This window comes from Dendropsophus ebraccatus, chromosome 3, assembly GCF_027789765.1.
Source record: "Dendropsophus ebraccatus isolate aDenEbr1 chromosome 3, aDenEbr1.pat, whole genome shotgun sequence".
Taxonomy (NCBI): Eukaryota; Metazoa; Chordata; class Amphibia; order Anura; family Hylidae; genus Dendropsophus; species Dendropsophus ebraccatus.
Genome location: NC_091456.1, coordinates 134,863,643 through 134,884,093, shown reverse-complemented (window position 1 = coordinate 134,884,093; position 20,451 = coordinate 134,863,643). Strand labels below are relative to the sequence as shown.

The following is a 20,451-nucleotide window of genomic DNA, read 5'->3' as shown; positions in this document are numbered from 1 at the left end:
ATGTTGAAATTCTTGGCTACCCAGCCATCTCTATTTACCTATGCAGTCATGCTACAGATCCATGCACAGCAGGTTCCTGCTGCCCTTTTATTCTCAGGGTTAGCAGGGATCCTACTGATCATAAAATGATAGCAGATCTCAGGTCTTCCAGGACTTATCAGATGCTGTATGTCCTGCAGGAAGTGGTGTATCCTTTCCAGTCTGACACAGTGCTCTCTGCTGCCACCTCTGTCCATGACAGGAACTGTCCAGAGAAAGAGGGGTTTTCCCAACAGTTCCTGTCATGGACAGAGGTGGCAGCAGAGAGCACTGTGTCAGACTGGAAAGGATACACCACTTCCTGCAGGACATACAGCAGCTAATAAGTACAGGAACATTTCTAAATAGAAATAATTTACAAATCTGTATAACTTTCTAACATCGGTTGATTCAAAAACAATCTGCAGCATTTCCAGCATGTGTGAACATACCCTGAACCCCCTTTCCTCCTAGGTGTACCACATGTTGTTGTTTTTTTTAATTTCCTACAGTACGTAAGTTCTTCTTTATTGCTACCAGATAATTTTATGTCTTTTAAAAAAAAGTGCTGCTCTGTTGACCTCTGTGGGTCGACTTTCTGCAATAGCTTTAGGCAGTTTTATTGATAACAGCTGTTAAAAGATGTTACTGATAGGATAATGAGAATAGAGCCAGTTGGAGAACACTTCTCTGGTAGAACAAAGGCTACACTAAGTTGAGTATTTCCTCCGGGGCACAAAAACTCCATTATCATTAACTTGTCCAGGACTTTCTTGTTTTCATTTGTTTATAATTGACCAATGCTCAGGTTGCCATGTTCTGCGCTGGTTAATGGTCTCTCCCACTTTCTTGTAACATCAGGATTTTCATCTCCTTTTCTTAGGCCTGTGGTTGTTGGAGCGGTATAATTACCTGGAATAGTTTGTACCATGGGTGTGCGTTATTTGTCTATAATTGCTGTCAGTCTTGTCAAGGCATTTTTAAACACCTGGCAGACATTTTTTTGTTCAAAGTTGTTTCAGCCTCCTGCCTGGATGTTGAAAGAGTCATCACGTAAACTTCAGGAAGCAATTTGATTTATACTGCGCAATAATATATTTTATGTCAACTGCCTGTTATTATTCTCATGTTTTATTAAACTGCCGAACAGTAAAACAAATGAAAAGATTCAATATAAATGTTGCCATTGGTCTTAGTCCTGCATCTGAAAAGGTACTTTTAGTAGCAGAATAGATTGGAGGCATTTCTTGTGGCCACCAACATCGCCTGCTGGATATAAGAGCTATGACTGCGTAGCAATAATTAAAGGAGAATTTCACTACTTAACAATTTGCAAAAATCAACATACAACAATCTACATGTTTAGTAATGATGCCAATAAATTCACATTTAAAGGGAATGTGCCATCAGAAAATGACTTATTCTTTAAATAATGTTTTTATGGTAAACAGTTTTTTATGAATTTTTGGTGACTTTTTTCTAATTTTCAATTTTTCTATGTAGATTATAAAATAATCTGAAAATCTTAGCGTTTTTATTCTCACCACTGGGGCTAAAACTAAGCTGAGACTTTCTGTTGTGTCTGTAGTGATAAGAGGAGGCTGCTGCAAAGTGATCTGTACAGCATTACAGCGTCATGTGATGCCAGTATGTAGATTGCATCAATACAAGACAATAGCAGCTGTCTTTGGAATGACCTTTTCAAATGTCACAGAGCATGCTTAATGATGTTTTACATTCATCTCAAGAGGACAGAATCTGTCTATTGTCGTCTAAGTCCATGAGTCTGGTTGTAAAGCACGTCACTAAATGCTGTTAAAAACTTCCCAGGCATAATGGCAATGAAATAAAATAGTGAAATAAAACAAAAAATGTAAGTAAGAAAATAGAAACAGATTAAAATAAAAGAACAAGTTTTAGTATGTGATTCTAATCAGTAAAAGAAAATTTAGGTGACACATTCCCCTTAAAGGGGTATTCCCATCTGAGGGATTCAGCACTTGGAAATGAAGGTTGCATCAGGTGTGTGTGCATCCAGTAGTCCATTCACTGTCTATAGGGCTGCCCAATATTTCAGAGCTCATAAATGTTCAGAGACCCTTAAGAGAAGAGTGGAACGCATGAGAATTTACGTGTTATGGAATAACATGCTGATTAGCATGTTATTCCCTATACACAGGAACAAATGGGAATACCTCTATAAAGGCAAAAGGAGTGGGGCTATCTCATAGAGACACACCAGGCAAAACCTGGGACCTGGTAATGACATTCATGGGCCTTCAGTTCCCACTTAAGGCCACTCGGTGTGCTTTGCTTTGCAGAAAGCCTTGGCTCACACTATGCAGTCTACCTTTACGCATGGCTGTAAAAGAATGGGTAGTTCTGTAGAGTTTAGTGAATTACCCTTTTAACATTTGGTAAAAAGTCTTCTCAGAAGGATGGAAGTTGTATGTCTACAAATGAGGAAAAACTGTTCATTATTACCTATGAATATAGACCCCTCTCTATCAGAGTAACTGATTTACTTGTTAAGTTGAGTTTACATTCACCTAGTAATCCGGCGGTATTCTCTTCTTGTGCTTTCCCTCTGGTAAACTTAATTTCAACGGGACAGTGTAAAGCATCGGCGTGGTAATAGTGCCGCTGGTTTCCCGGAAAGGCCGTACGTCTGAACGTATCTTGCAGCGTTCTGCCAAATGGTCTGCCCAATGCGACCTTTAAAGGTTATGGAGAGCCAGAGGCATCGCTGTGTACAGGCACATGCACTATGCATTGTCCAGCTTTTTGCCTGTGGTGCTTCAAGAACGAGAGAATAGGAGGTAGTTCAGCGCCCTACAGTATAAGGCTCCCTGTAAGTCGCCTTCTCATAGTAAATGGCCTGGTCTGGTGCGGCCTCCTATAATGGCTGACCCTATAGCAGATGGCCCCCTGTAAGTTATACCCTTATAGAAGAGGGCCCCCTGTGAGGTATACCCTTATAGTAGAGGGCCCCCTGTGAGGTATACCCTTATAGGAGAGGGCCCCATGTGAGTTATACTCTAATAGTAGAGGATCCCTTGAGTTGTCACCCAATAAAAGCTGCCCCCCTGGGAGTTGTACCTCTAGGCTAAGTTCACACGTTGTCTTTTCAGCTCTATTTAAAATGATGTCCATTATTTTAAATCTAAAATAACGGACATCATTTAGCTGTCTAGCCTCCCCTTAGTGCAATGACAGGTGTTTGTACATTATTCTAGTTTGGGTTACTAATTGGCCTTTGGGTGTGTCTTAATTGAAAAGTCCATTGAATTTAATAGTAAAAACAGAGAAAGAACGGTGACAAAAGAAAAACTTTGTGCAGATAACTAATAAAAAATGTCCGCTGTTTGCAAAAGACGTCTGAAAATAATAATCATGTTCATTATTTTGACGTCTGCGGTAAGAACGTTCGTTATTTAATACATTGTGTGCAATGGACGTCCGTCTTTCCATTGCCTTCAATGCGTTGCCATTGCAGTCAGTCAGGGCCTTTTCTCTATTTTTGAAGTTGTGCGAACATAGCCATAGGGAGTCAAATGCCAAGCGTTTGGGTTCAGACAACTTAGCCGGACCAGAACAATTCAGCAATTTTGCTCATGGTCGCCTATCATATAACTTCCATGTCCATGTCTGGTTTTGCTGTTAGAAATCATGAAAATCAAGCCCAAACTACATTTTTATTTTCTACAATGTGATAGTTTACATAAAGATTGTTTTCCTTTGTACAGTTTGCTACATATATTGTCCGAGCTTCAGCCATCCTCTAAGGAACCTATATCTGTATCATTTCAAAAGTCCATTCTCGGCACTCACCATATCACGCTTCAAAAATATTTTATTGTAATAAAGTCATCAGATTACATATGACGGGACGTTTCGGCATCAAGCCTTCCTCTAGACAGTTGAGGAAGGCTTTATGCCAAAACGTCCCGTCATATGTTTTCTTATTACGAGCACCACCCTCGACACAGATGTGCCGCCTTAAAAAACAACTGTTTTTTACTTATATCTGTATCAAACGTGCATGGCCTTTCTCTGTTTTCATCAGATCTGTACTGCATGCAGTACAGTTACTGGTGTTACTATGTACACTGATTCAAGAGAATGCCATTGTTCCTTTGGAAACGGGGAAATTGTGGTGTGTGGTCAGATAAGTACATTTGTAAAGTGTCTTCTATAAGGTATTAAGTCTTGATCAAACAGGAACTGCTGTTACATGCATAGACAAATACGGGTCAGTCGGTCAAGACGAACAAGAGAATACTTTGTTACCATTTTAAGAATTTTTGAAGGAGTTGTGAGGTTTTCCACCTGAAGTAAGATTATATTTAAAGAGGTTGTAGGTACATTAGAATAATGTGCATATAGTTCTCATTCACTCAATGCAAAGCAGCCTATGACTATGTATCTATAATTCTGACCAACTTGCTTCTGCCTTCTTTCCTAGGAAGTGTGTAGAGAGCTCTGGTGTCTGAGCAAAAGTAACAGATGTGTAACCAACAGCATTCCTGCTGCCGAAGGGACCCTGTGTCAGACTGGGAGCATCGAAAAAGGGGCAAGTTCCTATCTAATCAATCTATCTATCTATCAATCAATTTTTCTATCTACATGCTTGTTAGTTGCAGTGCAATGCCAATTTACAATGTAATTTCAGTGGAGCTGTGTCTTCCTGAATTAAAAAAAAACTAGATGAGATTGTGTACATATGATCTATTAGGGCCATAATTCTTCAACCATTCTTGTATTGTGTAAAATCTGTTAGAAAACCATCTTAGGCTTCCCAATTATCCAGCAGCCTTCTCACCTTTTCCCCATCCATACTCCTTTAAATGATAATAATGTGCCCTTAGGTTGCATGGTTCTCTCATTGGGTAGATGGGTGCCTCCTGTAGGTAGGTGCCAATGCATAGGTGTTCCCTAGAGGTGGGTATGTTCTCCCACTAGGTAAGTATATTTCCCCTGTAGGTAGGCTCCTTCAGTCCACAGGTAGGTATTCCCTGTAGGTAGTGTAGCCAGTTGGTAAGTAGGTGCCTCCTGAAGGTAGGTAGTTGTCCTTGGAAACAAAATCACATTCTTCCTATTACCACGTCGACAGCATCTTCTTGCCCTCTGGCAGCATGCAATGAGTAAGGGTCCGTAGGGGACCCATGCAATTGAAAGCATTTCTTGCTCGTCCAGGGATCTGGGGCTTATGCCCTGAATTTCCTAGTCGTAGCAGCCAAGCCAGGTATGTGGTGCACCCACCTTCACCTACCTATTGTCTTGGCCCTGATGGCAAAATCTGGCACCATAACATACTTCTTTCTCCTATGGGTTCTGTTCTATGAATGCCACTTGTGGCTGTGTAATAAAGAGGTCTTCTGATTGTAAAATATTATATTAACATATGGATTATAAGTGGTTTACAATACTATACAATACATTCTATTGATATGTTCTGTAGGTTTATGCATACAGCCTTATTGTAGATGTGTGTTGTACAGATCTATAATATGATGATCTTGAATTGCTATAGGTCTGTGCATGTTCCTCTGATCTTATACACAGACATTCTGCGATTTGTTTCTCATAAACCAGTGCCTTCATTTCTCTTCAAATTTAATTTTCTCTTCAAATGGTTGCTTTTAGACTAGAATATGTTTCCTCAAGTAGCACCATAAAGTGGCATACAGAGTACTTCTTGGACCTTCCTATGCACTTATTCTGGCGCTGTGTGCCACTATACTGGCTCCATGTGCTTTCCCTTTAATGTGACCTCACCAGTGAGGATCCTGTACAATGCCTTAGCTGTTCATAGTCAGACCTTCACATTGTCCCGCCGCAAACAATGACTACTGTCATCATTTTTTAGCACTGACTATATTAGCTGGGCTGGTTACAAAAAAGAATACACTGAATTTAACTTTCAACCTGTTGCTAAAATAGAGAGAGAGAGCTTTTGAGCAGCTGTCACAGTCTATTAATCCTTGCTGATGGTTTCATTCAGAAGGCCTGACCTGCTTCCACTTAAAAAGTCTTTTCCATGCTGACTTGGGACACTTTGTGTTAGCGGGCTGGCTCATTTCATTTATTGTTCATTACACACAATTATAGAGAACGCTGAGCTCTAGTTTTACTATCTGGATTTTTACAGTTTGCTCTGAAGTTCAGTTTATCAACTCTAACTGTAAGATTAAGAGGGTTTCATTGTCATTTTTTTTCCAAAGTTTTTTTATTTTTATTTTTGTGGGGTTTTTTTTAATCTTTATTTTTCCTCATTTTCTGCTTTGCAGACAGACAGTTCTATCAGCAAACTGACTTTTTGCATTTTTTTTAAATAAATTTCTGGCTTGCAACATGATGTAAAGCTATTGCATGGATACAAAGCAGATGGACGCTAGTCAGCTACCCACATACCTTGTGGTTTTGATAACTGGTATAGTATGCAGAATAAAGTTTGGAAGTCTCTTTTAGACATTCTGCTATTTTTATATTAAGATTTTTTTTCCGAATAAAAAATAAATAAATAATTAAACAAACTCAAAACATATGTTTAGCGATTTGGAGTAAAAAACAAACAAACAAAAACAAACTATTGAATGATATAAGCTTAAAAGGGTACTCCAGAGGAAAAAAAAGTTTTTGTTTTGTCAGAAAGTTCTACAGATTTGTAAATGACTTAAAAATGAATTTTAAAAAGCCCTCAATTACTTATCAGCTGCTGTATGTCCTGCAGCAAGTGGTGTATTCCTCCCAGACTGCCACCTCTGTCCATGTCAGGAACAGACCAGAGCAGTAGCAAATTCCCATAGAAAACCTCTCCTGCTCTGGACAGTTCCTGATATGGACAGAGGTGGCAGCAGAGAGTACCTCTGAGAGAGTACCTTGGTTACCAACAACTTGCAACATATGACGATGTTACTATTTGGAAAATTCTGTTACATTTTTGTTAATTCATTACCCAAGGGCAGAGGTCAGGGGTAGATTTAGTCTATCTCCTAAAGGTGCTATTGACAATGGGGGTGCTTGGGATTCATGGACAACAACAGACCTTATAGTTCTCTTCCTTTTGAAGAACTTTGTGCATCCAATTGGATATTGTGGCCAGGGCCCCAATTTAGTAGTAATTTTGTACGGTAGTTTAGTTCCTAAATTAGTCGTCATATTATTTTTATGTATGATGACAATTGAGAATTATCCATCAGAAAAACCTTCTATAAATAAGGAGAACTCTCTTCAAAAAGTATTTAAATTTGTTCCAAAGCTACTAGCAGATTTGGAACAGTTTATTTTGGGTTTGCGTTTGTCACTTGCAGCTTACATCTTGAATTTGAGTGATGAAATTTTGGCTTATATGCCTTATATTTTGGTTTACATGCCTAAAAATGACAAGTATAGCTGGCGAGATTCTCCCGACCACATGTAACAAAAGCCTTGTTCTGAGATTTTTAGCTAGTGATGATAAATAATAAATGCTCAGGTGTGATGGTTACAGTTAGGTGCTTGTGTTTTATCCCTAATGTAGTCACTGTTTTTAGTTATGTTTTAGTTATGTTGCTATTCTAGTCATTGTGTTTTAGGGATATCATTGAATACCCTATTACAGTAAATGGTATAAAACAAAAATGGCAGGTTATTTATAATATGGAGTACGGATTGGCTTATCAGATTCCACAGAGGGAATTGTTGTGATTCAAAATCTTGGGTTATGTACTGTGCTTTGGTGTGTGGAATATAGTGTAAGCTTATTAATTAATTGATAAAATTGACAAAATTAATTGAAAGAAGTTGTCCAGGAAAAAAACCAGAAAGCAAAAGCAGAATTTGAGCGGAAATCTAGCAGAATTCAAACCCCATTGGCTTTTATAGGATTCTCTAGCGGAATGCACCCAAAGAATTGGGTGGAAAGAGGTTCTGCATTGAAAAATTCTGTGTGTAAATTCTGCCCTGAGAACAACAGAGCGGAAATCCCATTGAACACTATTGGACATTACTCTGTTTAGATTTTACGGGTGAAATTTCAAGCTGAATCTGCAGGAAATTAAGCGAGGATTCTACTTTAAATTCCTTGGCGATTACTCAGTGTGAACGTACTTTAACAGAGAAGACTTATTAAGGGTGGTCAGCTGACAATGCAGATAGCCAGTAAACATCTGAGAAGAATGTTTCAATTTCTTCATGCATTGATACTCTGGACAACATGTCATTAATGAGCGAACAATGAATTCTGACCTGTACCAAAAGGCAAGTAGACTGGTAATCCACATCGAATTCCCATTTCACACGTGCTGATTGCCAAAAAGGATGTTACAAGGCTGGATTTGATCCAACTGGTCATACTTTATCTACAGCTATTGCACAGAGCCATGAATTCTGGTATAAATCAGTCCAAGCTTTAGCTAATGAACACACCCAGTACAAACTTTAAGCAAAAAGAAGAAGCAAAAGACTTTTGAGTTTTTTGGTGGTCTAATTTTGAAGTTTTGACCCAAGCCCAAAAGACTGTATGTCTTTTTTTCTTCACATCAGTATATCATATCATTAACTCTTTGATGGAACATCATGTCAATGCCCATTGATATGACTGACTCTTCACAGGTTTGTGTAATGGAAACCAGGAGAAGTGACAATAGAACAATAGAACCATTGTATCCATTTTTTTTTTATAGTAGTAAGCAATTTGTATTGTCTACTGCCTTCCTCTATGTTAAGAAACATATACAGTAACTTGAAGGAAATACTAAAGTACCCCTGTTCTGACAATCTCACAACATACAGTATCATAGTGGTCAGGTCCTTATTTCTGCTGTCATAGAAAAGAAGGAAGTCACATTTCCATATTGTCCACATTGTGATTTATCAGAAATGTACTCAGGTCTTTTCCTCCTGTGAATCCGTGCTGTGTATTTTGCTGCTATACTTACTTTGTTCTGTGTTTTATGAATGGCGGCTTTTCTCTTCCTAGCATCTTTTAGCTGCCTCATCTGGGAATCTGGCCGTGATCCCATTGACCGGCTCTCACCCTCGATCTCCGCTTGTTTCCTCTCCATTTCTTCTTCACTGTGCATTCTAGGCTGACGTAATTTCATTCACACATAACCAATTGCATGGATGTCGTGCTACTGTATGTGAACTGGTGAGACCATTCCGTCTCTCTTTAGCAGTCTCATGCCTCCTGGAAGCATCCCTTTTTTCAGGAGATGGGGTTATCCTACAGGGTTGATTGTTGGGAAGACATGAAAAGTGCTCTCTTTCGTTTCATCATTCATTATGCAACCACAAAAAACTCTTAGAACACCCAAGCGGCTGTTATTCGCTTTGCAGTGAGCTGAATTACAAAGAGTCTTTCATGCAACCAGTAGTGAACAAGATGTATCCAAAGCTGTGGGGCTGAATCTTTAACTACATCTCTATCTTGTCTGGCTATATTTAAGGCATCACTGGTGTCACTTGTGTGATGTGTGATGGGCCTAATAATGGAAGCCAAATTCCATTGTATTTTTTACGTTGAATGCAAGATGTAGCACTAATGTGTCCTTCATTATAAATAAAGCTGTGTACCTTCTGTGTGCTTGTAATTCTTTCTGCCGGAATTGCTTCTGGTACTAGAACTTAGGGCTATTCACTCAATAGACCAGGCTAACCTTTCCTATGGGGTGCCACAGGGCACAACAGGTGCAATGCATCCATCCAGTGCATCTTGTGTACCCCTTCGGAGCACCTCTGAATTACTGATAAAACATTACTGTCATTTAAAATTTTTGAATTGCCAAACGTTTTGACCACCTTGATTATCAGATATAGCTGGGAGAAGCATATACTGTAGCTCCCTAGCTTGCCACTTGATTCGAGCAGTAGACGTGCTCCTTAGCAAGTCTGTGGAGCCCTTCTGATGCACTTAAAGCGACTCTGTACTCACAATCTTACCCCCCCCCCCCCCCCCCCAAACCGCTTGTACCTTCAGATTGCTGCTTTTAATCCAAGATCTGTCCTGGGGTCCGTTCGGCAGGTTATGCAGTTATTGTCCTAAAAACAACTTTTAATCCTGCAGCGCTGTGTCTAACATCTCTGTTCCTCCTCCCCGCCCTCCTCATCATTAGGAATGCTCCAGGCAGATTGCTTCCTATTCCCCACCTGTGTGCATAATGAACATGGGCTGGATCATTAAGACACCTGTGCAAAGCTCAAACAGCAGTAAATGTTCCTGGATCATTCCTAATGATGAGGAGGGTGGGGAGGAAGGACGGAGAGGTGGTGCCAGCCTAATGCCTATTCCAATTTAAGCCCTGGCCGTAGGAGAATAACTGCATCACCTGCCAAACAGACCCCAGGACAGATCTTGGATTAAAGGGGTGCTCCAGCGTGGGGGCACTTTTTTGGGGGGACCGGGGAGGAGGTGGCTGAAATAAAAGACGTCCACTTACCTTCCCGGTTCCAGCGGCGTGTCACGCATCACGGCGCTCCGGTGCCCGGTTCCCGGCCGCTTCCTGGTGTCTGACGCCGCCCGAGACGCTACGTCTCAGGGCCGCTCAGCCACTCAGTTTGAAGTCCGCTCGGATCCCACCTCCTTCACTGAGTGGCTGAGCGGCCATATGAAGGTACAAGCAGTTGGGGGGGGGGGTCAGATTGTGGGTACACAGTCACTTTAAACTGCGATCAGAGCAAGCCATGCACTCATTGTTCGTAATATGTTCTTGTTTAATGATATGCAAAACTGCAATTCAAAGTGAAAAGATTATTCACAGAGTAGAGAATCCCAAGCTGAATGGTGGGGGTCCGACCACTTGAACCTCCATTGATCATGAAAATGGAGGCCGATTTGTCCCCCATGTGAATGCTTCATGTAGTTACTCCTTTCATTCTCTATAGGACTTACTCTATTTTCTGTCATGTGGATAGGAGATAACTTTTAATCTTAGGATACTATATTAAGAATAACCAGATTTTCCGATTACATTAGAATATGTATTATTAGCATTGGTTATATATTTTTGAATGAGAACGTTTATGTAGGAAATGTTCTACTTCTTTATAATTCTCTCATAGTTTTGGCATAAAGAACTACATTCAAAAATGGGACAAAAAATATGTGTGAAGGCACCCTCTCTAAGACACAGAATGATACAGTGTCGGACTGGCCCAGAGAACCAGAGGATCCTCCTGTGGGCTCCCAGCTATAGAACCTGCACTAACACTGACTGACATGTCGTTTCTCACTGGTTCTTCATTGGTGGGCCCCCAGGATCATTTCCTCTGGTGGGCCCCAGATACCCCAGTCCGACACTGGAATGATACCATGTGTGCGTGTGAATGCCACCATGTTTTCTCAATAATCAAATAAAACTGCAATGACTTAAAAAGCAGAATCAATTGAACAAGCACCTAAAACAACCTTCATACCCAGCATCTGCTTATGGTTTGTTTAAATGCACTAAAGCTGCAGGTGTGAAAGGAGCCTAAAGAGGAGTTTTCTGTAAACAAACCATTGACGGATTGCAACAGATCCAATTAAACTGGGACAACAGAAAAGTGTTTTGGAAAATACGGAGGTGTTAGAAGATGTGGAGTCAGCTTAGTGCTGTAAAAATATTTAATTTACTCAAAAGCTAGAGAATCATTAGATGAGAACATAGATCAGCACATTGAAATGCATGATGCAAGGCAGGGGATAAGTGTCTGATTGTGGAGGGCCAAGGATCTAGAGATCTTAGTTCAGAGGCTTCTGCAGTGGTAAGTGGCTGCAAAGAATGTCCCATCTCTGGAGGACCTCTCTTGTTATACAGGTCTATTTCTATTTAAAATTGTGCAGTCTTCCAGTACTTATCAGCTGCTGTATGTCCTGCAGGAAGTGGTGTATTCTTTCCAGTCTAACACACTTCTCTCTGCTGCCACTTCTGTCTGAGACAGGAAATGTCCAGGGCAGGAGAGGTTCTCTATAGAGATTTGCTATTACTCTCTCACAGACAGAGGTAGCAGCAGAGAGCACAGTGTCAGACTGGAAAGAATACACCACTTCCTACTGAACATACAGCAGCTGATAGGTGTAAGACTTGGAGATTTTTCAAATAGAAGTAACTCACAAATCTATATAACTTTCTGATACCAGTTGACTTAAAAAAAAAAAAATCTTTCTTCGGAGTGCCCCTTTAAAGTGATACTGTCACTTTATTAGGCTGGGTTCACACTGCATTTTTGCAGTCTGTTTAATGTATAAATTTTATGAAAAAAGGCAGAAAAAACAATGCATTTGTGGATTCATTTTATATGGATTCCCAAAAAAGGATCAAAACTGAAACTCTTTTTTTTTTTTTTTTTTTTTTTTGGCGTGCACAAAATCAGGTTGATCACGTTTTTGTGTAAGTTAAAAATAATCTTTTAAAAACGAATACATTAAATGGACTGCAAAAATTCAGTGTGAACCCAGTCTTACTCTATGTGCAGTTCCCCGCTGCATCCACAAGATTAGATGCTGCACATTCGATATATATCTGTACAAAACTTGTCTGTGTCTACTTTCTGCTCTAAAATCACTCCATTCTATCAGTGGACAGTGTCAGCTGGGCGGGGCTTCTTAACAGTTGGATCCTCTCCCCAGCCAGATGGGGCCCAATTGCCATGAAGCCCTGCCTAGTTGACACTGTTAACTGATGAAATTAAGTGAGCGTAAAGGGGGTGATAGTACTTTATGTAACGACATTGCTAATAATGGAATGTGATATCCCTCTATATCCTATTGTCTGAATATAACTTTCTTCATGCTGCTCTTATGCTAGTTCTCATATCCTCTTTGCTCATTTATTTCCAGTGGTGTTATCAAGGGGAATGTGTAACTTTTGGAACCTGGCCTAAAAGTATAGATGGAGATTGGGGTCCATGGTCATTATGGGGAGAGTGCACCAGAACCTGTGGTGGAGGAGTCTCGTCATCTATAAGACACTGTGACAGTCCAGCGTAAGTAGCTAAAGTAAGCCTGAGCCAACCTAAAGAAACATTTGTATCCTGTTTTATGTTTACATTTTTTGCATGTCATAATTTTACTGTTTGTTCTTTCAAAGTTAAAACCAAAATTCAGATGCAGTTAAATATGTGAGTAATCAACATGATATACATTGTATACAAAGCGGCCTGGTTGCCTATAGTGACCTTTCGGGTTCAGTTTTCAAGTGTAGTTTGTAAAATGAAATCTGAGCTCTGATTGGCTGCTCTGGGTAACACCTCAATTTTTTTTTCCAGATAGTTTAGAGGTTAGTTCTGTCACTGAAGCCAATGACGTTTGTACCAATCAGGCTAATTGTTGCTAAATGGAATTGTGCCCTCTACATAGTTTGGCCCCAGACTTCAACAGTTCACTTAAAGGGCTACTCCGACACTTAAAAACTTTTTATATAGTGCTGCCCTCATATAAAACATAATAAATATCTTAGTCTTACCTAGCCATGCTCCCCCGGTTTCCTCCTGCAGCATCACTGGGTCCCCTACTCAGCTACTAACTGAATAAAGTGAGACAGCGCCATGCCTAGTGATTGGCTGATCGGGCTGTCACTGGCGAGATGAGTTTATCTTGGGAGCGGCAGCGGTTCCCAAGTGCCCCTGTTTAATTGGGGTGGTGGTCATGTATGCACACTGCCTCTCCGTGGAATTAGAAAAGATCACTGAGCACTGTAAGTTATTTTTGGCAGCCCCATAGCATTTAATAAAGCAGCATCACGTGATCAACCATCACTCCATTCAAAAAGGGTGGCTCAGGCCCCCGTTCTCTTGAACAGTGGGTATCACCATTAGTTGGATTTCCACTGATACGTCAGGTATCATCAGTCCTTTGAATTGTGATCTAGGTATAACGCCTTTTAAAAGCTGTCTCTTAGAGTCTGACGTGACTGTTTTTATTTAATTGCTAAGTTACTGGTACCCTTCTCAACAGTGGGCTAAGTCAGAGTGTGTTGAAATATAACTGTTTAACAAAGGCAATGGCAATATCAGTTGTCAGTAGTGTTAAGTGGATTTGCCGAACTATTCGGGTTCAACAACATTCTCCAAACCCTTTACGTTTTACTCCCATCAGCTGAAGAAGTTGGATACCACCCTAGGGCTGCTAGGAATACATGGATGCAGCCTATTGCTGTATCCATGTTTTCTATGACTCTCTGGGGCGGCATCCAACTTCTCCAGCTCCAAGGTGTAAAATGCTGAGTGTTTGGGTTTGAAGAACATTCCCAACCCGAAACAGTTTGGCAAGTCCGCTCAACACTAGTTGTCAGGGTATTCATACATTTCCAGGAAGAAAATCATAGGGCCAGTACACACCAGAGTTGAAAGAAAAACTAGTTATTTAATAAGGTATGGCAGCATTTACTAAGTCAGCCATGTCATGAGTGTTGACAGGCTTCATTTAGACACAAAGATATGTCTACTTCTTTATATTGATCTAATTTAGTTGGTTTAACCTTCTTGAAACACTCCCTCTAAATTTAGGAAGTACAGTTGTTCATTGGGTGTTATGATGGGTAACATTTATTTAAGGATCGAATGCAAGGTCTACACTTTCCATATGCATTGGTTACATTTAACTTCTTTTGCTTTCCACAAGTCACCTTACACCTCCTATGGTGTTCTGTCATATAACATTATAATAGTATGTTTCCCCAGTACAGTTAAAGTAATAAGTATTGGTCCCCTGTCACACTTAGTGGGATACGCCAAGCTCGATGTTATTGAATTAGAGTTGTATTACACCAGATATCATCAAGAGGCAATGAGGTCACTGTTAAGACTATACATGTTTTGTCTATGGCCGTATCTTCTAGACTGATCCTATTTCCCTTTTATCCCTGCCAGGGCTCAAAGGTAATGAAAAGATTTAATTAGGAAAGGTCAAATTGTCATTTTTGCTACCTCTAGAAATTGGCATTTATAGAGTAAAAATAAAATGTGGAGTTGCTTCCACATTGTTATGTGTGACTGTCAGCACTATGAAAATACTTGACTTACATAAGTAAAGCACAGTGCCTTTTTACAGACCATCGGGAGGAGGAAAGTATTGCCTGGGAGAAAGAAAGCGCTACCGATCATGTAACACTGATGTAAGTAAATATAATATACTTCCTTGCCATGTTGGCTAGTAACAGTCACCACAGTGAATTAGTAGGTGCAGTTATCCATTTCCTTTCATACTAATGTCTGTATACACCTGATTGTGAGCCTGCTGTAATAGTCTTTCTATAATGATTCTTTACTATGCAAACATATGTCTGCAAACTGTAATGCATGGAGGTGGATCCCTTGGATCACGAGAAGTACTGGCGTTCCTTCCTTGAGGAACTCCTGGTTTCAACCAGTGCCCGCCACAGGGCAGGATGGACCTTGCTGCGGGAAACTCCCAGGTCACTACCCTCAAAGAAGGACCTTGGCGGCCACCAACTGAAGGAGTGCTGGAGTCCGGGACTAGGTGCTCTTCATCTTTGGTAGAAGTGCAGGATGCTGCGTTAGGACATAGTTCAGACTGAAGCTGAGCTGGAAATGAGAATAGAGTGAGATCCAAATAGCTAGAAGACCTGAGGAGAACATGCCAGAAGACTCCAGAGCCTGTGGGCTGAGTTTATAAATACAGTTGGACAGGCGCATTCCTGCCACTAGTGGGAGTCCAGTCTTCCATGAGGGCAACTCAAAGCAAAAGATACTGCCAGAGAACAAGCAGGCTGAGGTACAGGGAGATGATCACAGAGCAGTGTGACCCAGAACAACTAGGGGGTAATGGACACGGCCGCATGCCATTACACTAGCTAAACGAGATAAATGGAAAGAAAAGCTGAAAACTTGGGAAGATACTTACAATGGGGAGAAAAAGTATTTAGTCAGTCACCAATAGTGCAAGTTCTTCCACTTAAAAAGATGAGAGGCGTCTGTAATTTACATCATATGTAGACCTCAACTATGAGAGACAAAATGAGAAAACAAATCCCGAAAATCACATTGTCTGATTTTATAAGAATTTATTTGCAAATTATGGTGGAAAATAAGTATTTGGTCACCTACAAACAATCAAGATTTCTGGCTCTCACAGACCTGTAACTTCTTCTTTAAGAGTCTCCTCTTTCCTCCACTCATTACCTGTAGTAATGGCACCTGTTTAAACTTATCAGTATAAAAAGACATCTGTGTACACCCTCAAACAGTCAGACTCCAAACTCCACTATGGTGAAGACCAAAGAGCTGTCAAAGGACACCAGAAACAAAATTGTAGCCCTGCACCAGGCTGGGAAGACTGAATCTGCAATAGGCAACCAGCTTGGAGTGAAGAAATCAACTGTGGGAGCAATAATTAGAAAATGGAAGACATACAAGACCACTGATAATCTCCCTTGATCTGGGGCTCCATGCAAAATCTCACCCCGTGGGGTCAAAATGATAACAAGAACGGTGAGCAAAAATCCCAGAACCATGCGGGGGGACCTAGTGAATGAATTGCAGAGAGCTGGGACCAATGTAACAAAGCCTACCATCAGTAACACACTACGCCGCCAGGGACTCAGATCCTGCAGTGCCAGACGTGTCCCACTGCTTAAGCCACTACAAGTCCGGGCCCCTCTGAAGTTTGCTAGAGAGCATTTGGATGATCCAGAAGAGTATTGGGAGAATGTCCTATGGTCTGATGAAACCAAAGTGGAACTGTTTGGTATAAACACAACTTGTCGTGTTTGGAGGAAAAAGAATACTGAGTTGCATCCATCAAACAGCAGACCTACTGTAAAGCATGGGGGTGGAAACATCATGCTTTGGGGCTGTTTCTCTGCAAAGCAGCCAGGACGACTGATCCATGAAAGAATGAATTTGATCCATTAAAGAAATGAGATTTTGAGTGCAAACTTCCTTCCCTCATCAAGGGCATTGAAGATGAAACGTGGCTGGGTCTTTCAACATGACAATGATCCAAAGCGCACCGCCAGGGCAACGAAGGAGTGGCTTCTTAAGAAGCATTTCAAGGTCCTGGAGTGGCCTAGCCAGTCTCCAGATCTCAACCCTATAGAAAACCTTTGGAGGGAGTTGAAAGTCCGTGTTGCCAAGCGACAGCCCCAAAACATCACTGCTCTAGAGGAGATCTGCATGGAGTAATGGGCCAACATACCAACAACAGTGTGTGCCAACCTTGTAAAAACTTACAGAAAACGTTTGACCTCTGTCATTGCCAAAAAAGGATATATAACAAAGTATTGAGATGAAATTTTGTTACTGACCAAATACTTATTTTCCACCATAATTTGCAAATAAATTCTTAGAAAATAAGACAATGTGATTTTCTGGATTTGTTTTCTCATTTTGTCTCCCATAGTTGAGGACTACATATGGTGTCAATTACAGACGCCTCTCTCATCTTTTTAAGTATTGGAACTTGCACTATTGGTGTCTTACTAAATACTTTTTTCCCCCACTGTAAATAGAATAACCAGCAGCTACCATGGTTTAGTGTTCCTGTTCCACTTCATTATATGACTATTTCCACCATTTATATAATTTGTATATGTTTTTTTTTGCACCATTTTCCCCCTCTACAGACCCAATCTTTAATTTTCCGGCGTCCTTGAAATAGAGGATTCAGCCTAGCCTTTATTATATGACCCATACACTGTATATAGAAAAAGAGGGGGACATTGTAAGGGTATCCCTTAAGAAGCAGCAGCATGGAGGACATTATAGAGTCACTGTCGTATTTTTTTTTTTTGCAGAAATCAATAGTCCAGGCGATTTTAAGAAACTTTGTAATTGGGTTTATTAGCCAAATCTGCCATTATCTGCATGTAAAAAGCCTTTTCCCAGGTCCCCCCCTCCTTCCTCTTTTTCATCCACTCTGAAAAATCTGAAAATTGTGACTTGTTGCAGGAGTCGTACCCTGTCTGCTCTAGGGAGAGGGGAGGGGGGGGAGGAAGGAGGGAGTTAGCCGGCAGCAGAAAGCAGATAACAGAGGATTACAGGCACAGAGCTGGGTGACAGCTGTAATCTGAGCTCAGACAGGTCACTGGTGACTGTCCAAGAAGATAACGGGTGAGATATTTGTAGATTAACTCTTTGTTGTCCTGTTTTAGTCTTTTCTTTAGCTCTCTCCATAGGAGAACAATGAAGACAGGGGGGAGAGCTTCAAACTGCTTTTTCATGATAAAAATGCATTTTTCGGATAATAAACCCAATTACAAAGTTTCTTAAAATCGCCTGGACTATTGATTTCTGCAAAAAAAATTTCACGACAGTGACACTTTAAGCTTTAAAGTAAACCTTGGGTAAGATATAACACTCACTACAAGTTGCTCAAGCTCCTTCTTATGTATCTCTCTCTCTACATTTCTGCCAAGCATCTTTAGCAATTCACTTGTTATCATAAGCCATGAATCTGCTTTTAGGGTGGCAGTGAAGCATCTTAGCAATTGGGCCCATATGCAGCAGCCTAGTTTGCACATATAGTGTGCCCAGCTCTGCCTATAGTAACGCTCTTTAGGAATTCCCCATAAAATTGATACAGAGAAAGCCATTGCCACACCCTTGGAACCAGCAATGCAAGTTCTTCATAGTGTTTGAAGTGGGGGCATAGATATAAATAAATCTAAAAAAAATAAGTAAGTACATAAGTAAAAATAAGCACACTATACTATGTCAGTAGTTTGCTTTCCTAATCATTGTACTAGTAGTCCAAACAGACTTTTGCAAATGTTTTCTGCTCTTCAAGAACCCACACACTTAAATGGTTGTGATCAGGAAATAAGAGAGACAGGCCTTGGCACAGAGGCTATGAGAGAAGACCATTATTGCACTTATTTATTGTTACCCTTCATCATATTTAGTTTAGTGGCTTTTTGTGATTGCGCCACCCAAAATATCCGGCTCCTTTAGAGGTTGCTGAATGTTTATTTGTATGTTGAGGTCTGGCATGCCATGCAGCAGAACCATTGTCTACCCCTGAGAACACTGAGCTAAACTTACCAGCAAAAAAAAAAGTCTTCTGGCTGTTTTTAATATATCTTATTCATATTATTCATTAGAATATGTGTAATCATAAATTCATTGGGTTGAGGCCCTTGATGGGCTTGCTAGGTTCGGGGATATGCACAGTGCTATACACTCAATACTCACAAATACAATGTTAAGGACAAGGTCGGCTCCAGGATTTTGGGTGACAGAGCCTCACATTTATCCACTATGCACCCATCATCCACACACTATGTACAATCACTTGATACACCACTTACATACACAAACACGCATTACTGACACAGACACTGACTGACTCACACAGACACTGACTGACCCTGACACACTGACTGACTGACATTGACTGGCTGAATCAGACACTGACTGACACTGACTGACGCTGACAAACTCAGACACTGACACGCAGCACTTACAGCTCAGTCTTCAGTCTACCTTATCTGTGCCTCTGTGACACAGGGGTCTGCTATGGCTACATTTACTGTACCCTGAACTGTACTGAATCTTTTACCACAAAGATATATATATATATATATATATATATATATATATATATATATATATATATATATCTGCTCAGCTCCTTCTGCTCTACCACATGATCCTTCTTTTTTTCACCTCTATTTTACATAAAATGCCTATTGTGTTAGATATGATACACTTTGCCTTAAAAGAATAGGGCAGTCTTGTTTTAGTGGATTTCACGGGACACATGAAAGTTGGCATGAGTTTCTGTCGTTAAAAAGTAAAAATACAGCCAGGTTCTCCTATGAAGCCATGTAGGGGGCTATGTTAGACCTGTCTGCGGATCGGGATTTCGGAGCCCCATTCTTGATGAATGCTAGAATTAACCGTACGAGAACCTGATGGCCTGTGCATGACTAATGTGTTTCTTAAACCTGCTGTTTTTCTCCAACTGTTTATGCTCAGTGTCAGCATCCATCATCCCTTTAATAATTTTAAGACGTAACTCTTTGCTGATTCTGCTTTTTGTAAGAATAGTCTCCTACCTCTCCAGGGTAAACTAATACTTTTCTGACTGCTCTTCATACATGAAAATTACTTTCCTCCTCCAGGCCACTTCTCTGTATTAGAAAGCTGAGCTTTCCTACAAAACAATGTTTATTAATTTACAAAACTCCTAATGCAGACTGTAAAAGGCAGGAAATGAAAAATGTTACTAGCAGCTGTAAAACTCTGCTACATGGCGCTCTGTGTCTCTGCTAACCCCAGTGGCTTCATGGAGCACTTGGAAGCCCCCAGTCTACACCTCCCGATTGTACCTCACACCTGTATATCTATATAATGTGTGCATCTCTGCTCCTCTCTTTTATCTTATCCAGCCAGTCAATGAAAAGGACCTGATTTGTTTTTCTCTCTCGCATTCAACATTGAATAATGTATATATATATATATATATATATATATATATATATATATATGTACTGTGGCAGCCTGCAGAAG

At 40.5% G+C, this 20,451-nt stretch overlaps 1 protein-coding gene across 2 annotated transcripts in view; it reads left to right on the top strand.

Moving 5' to 3' along the window:
• ADAMTS6 (ADAM metallopeptidase with thrombospondin type 1 motif 6) overlaps nucleotides 1-20,451 on the top strand; it is a 204,936-nt gene that overhangs the window by 114,951 nt on the left and 69,534 nt on the right. For both annotated transcript variants that reach the window (XM_069962724.1, XM_069962722.1), the window contains exons 11-13: nucleotides 4,484-4,591; nucleotides 12,821-12,966; nucleotides 15,032-15,095. In XM_069962724.1, the coding sequence (XP_069818825.1) occupies nucleotides 4,484-4,591; nucleotides 12,821-12,966; nucleotides 15,032-15,095 (318 nt within the window). The remainder of the gene's footprint in view (nucleotides 1-4,483; nucleotides 4,592-12,820; nucleotides 12,967-15,031; nucleotides 15,096-20,451) is intronic.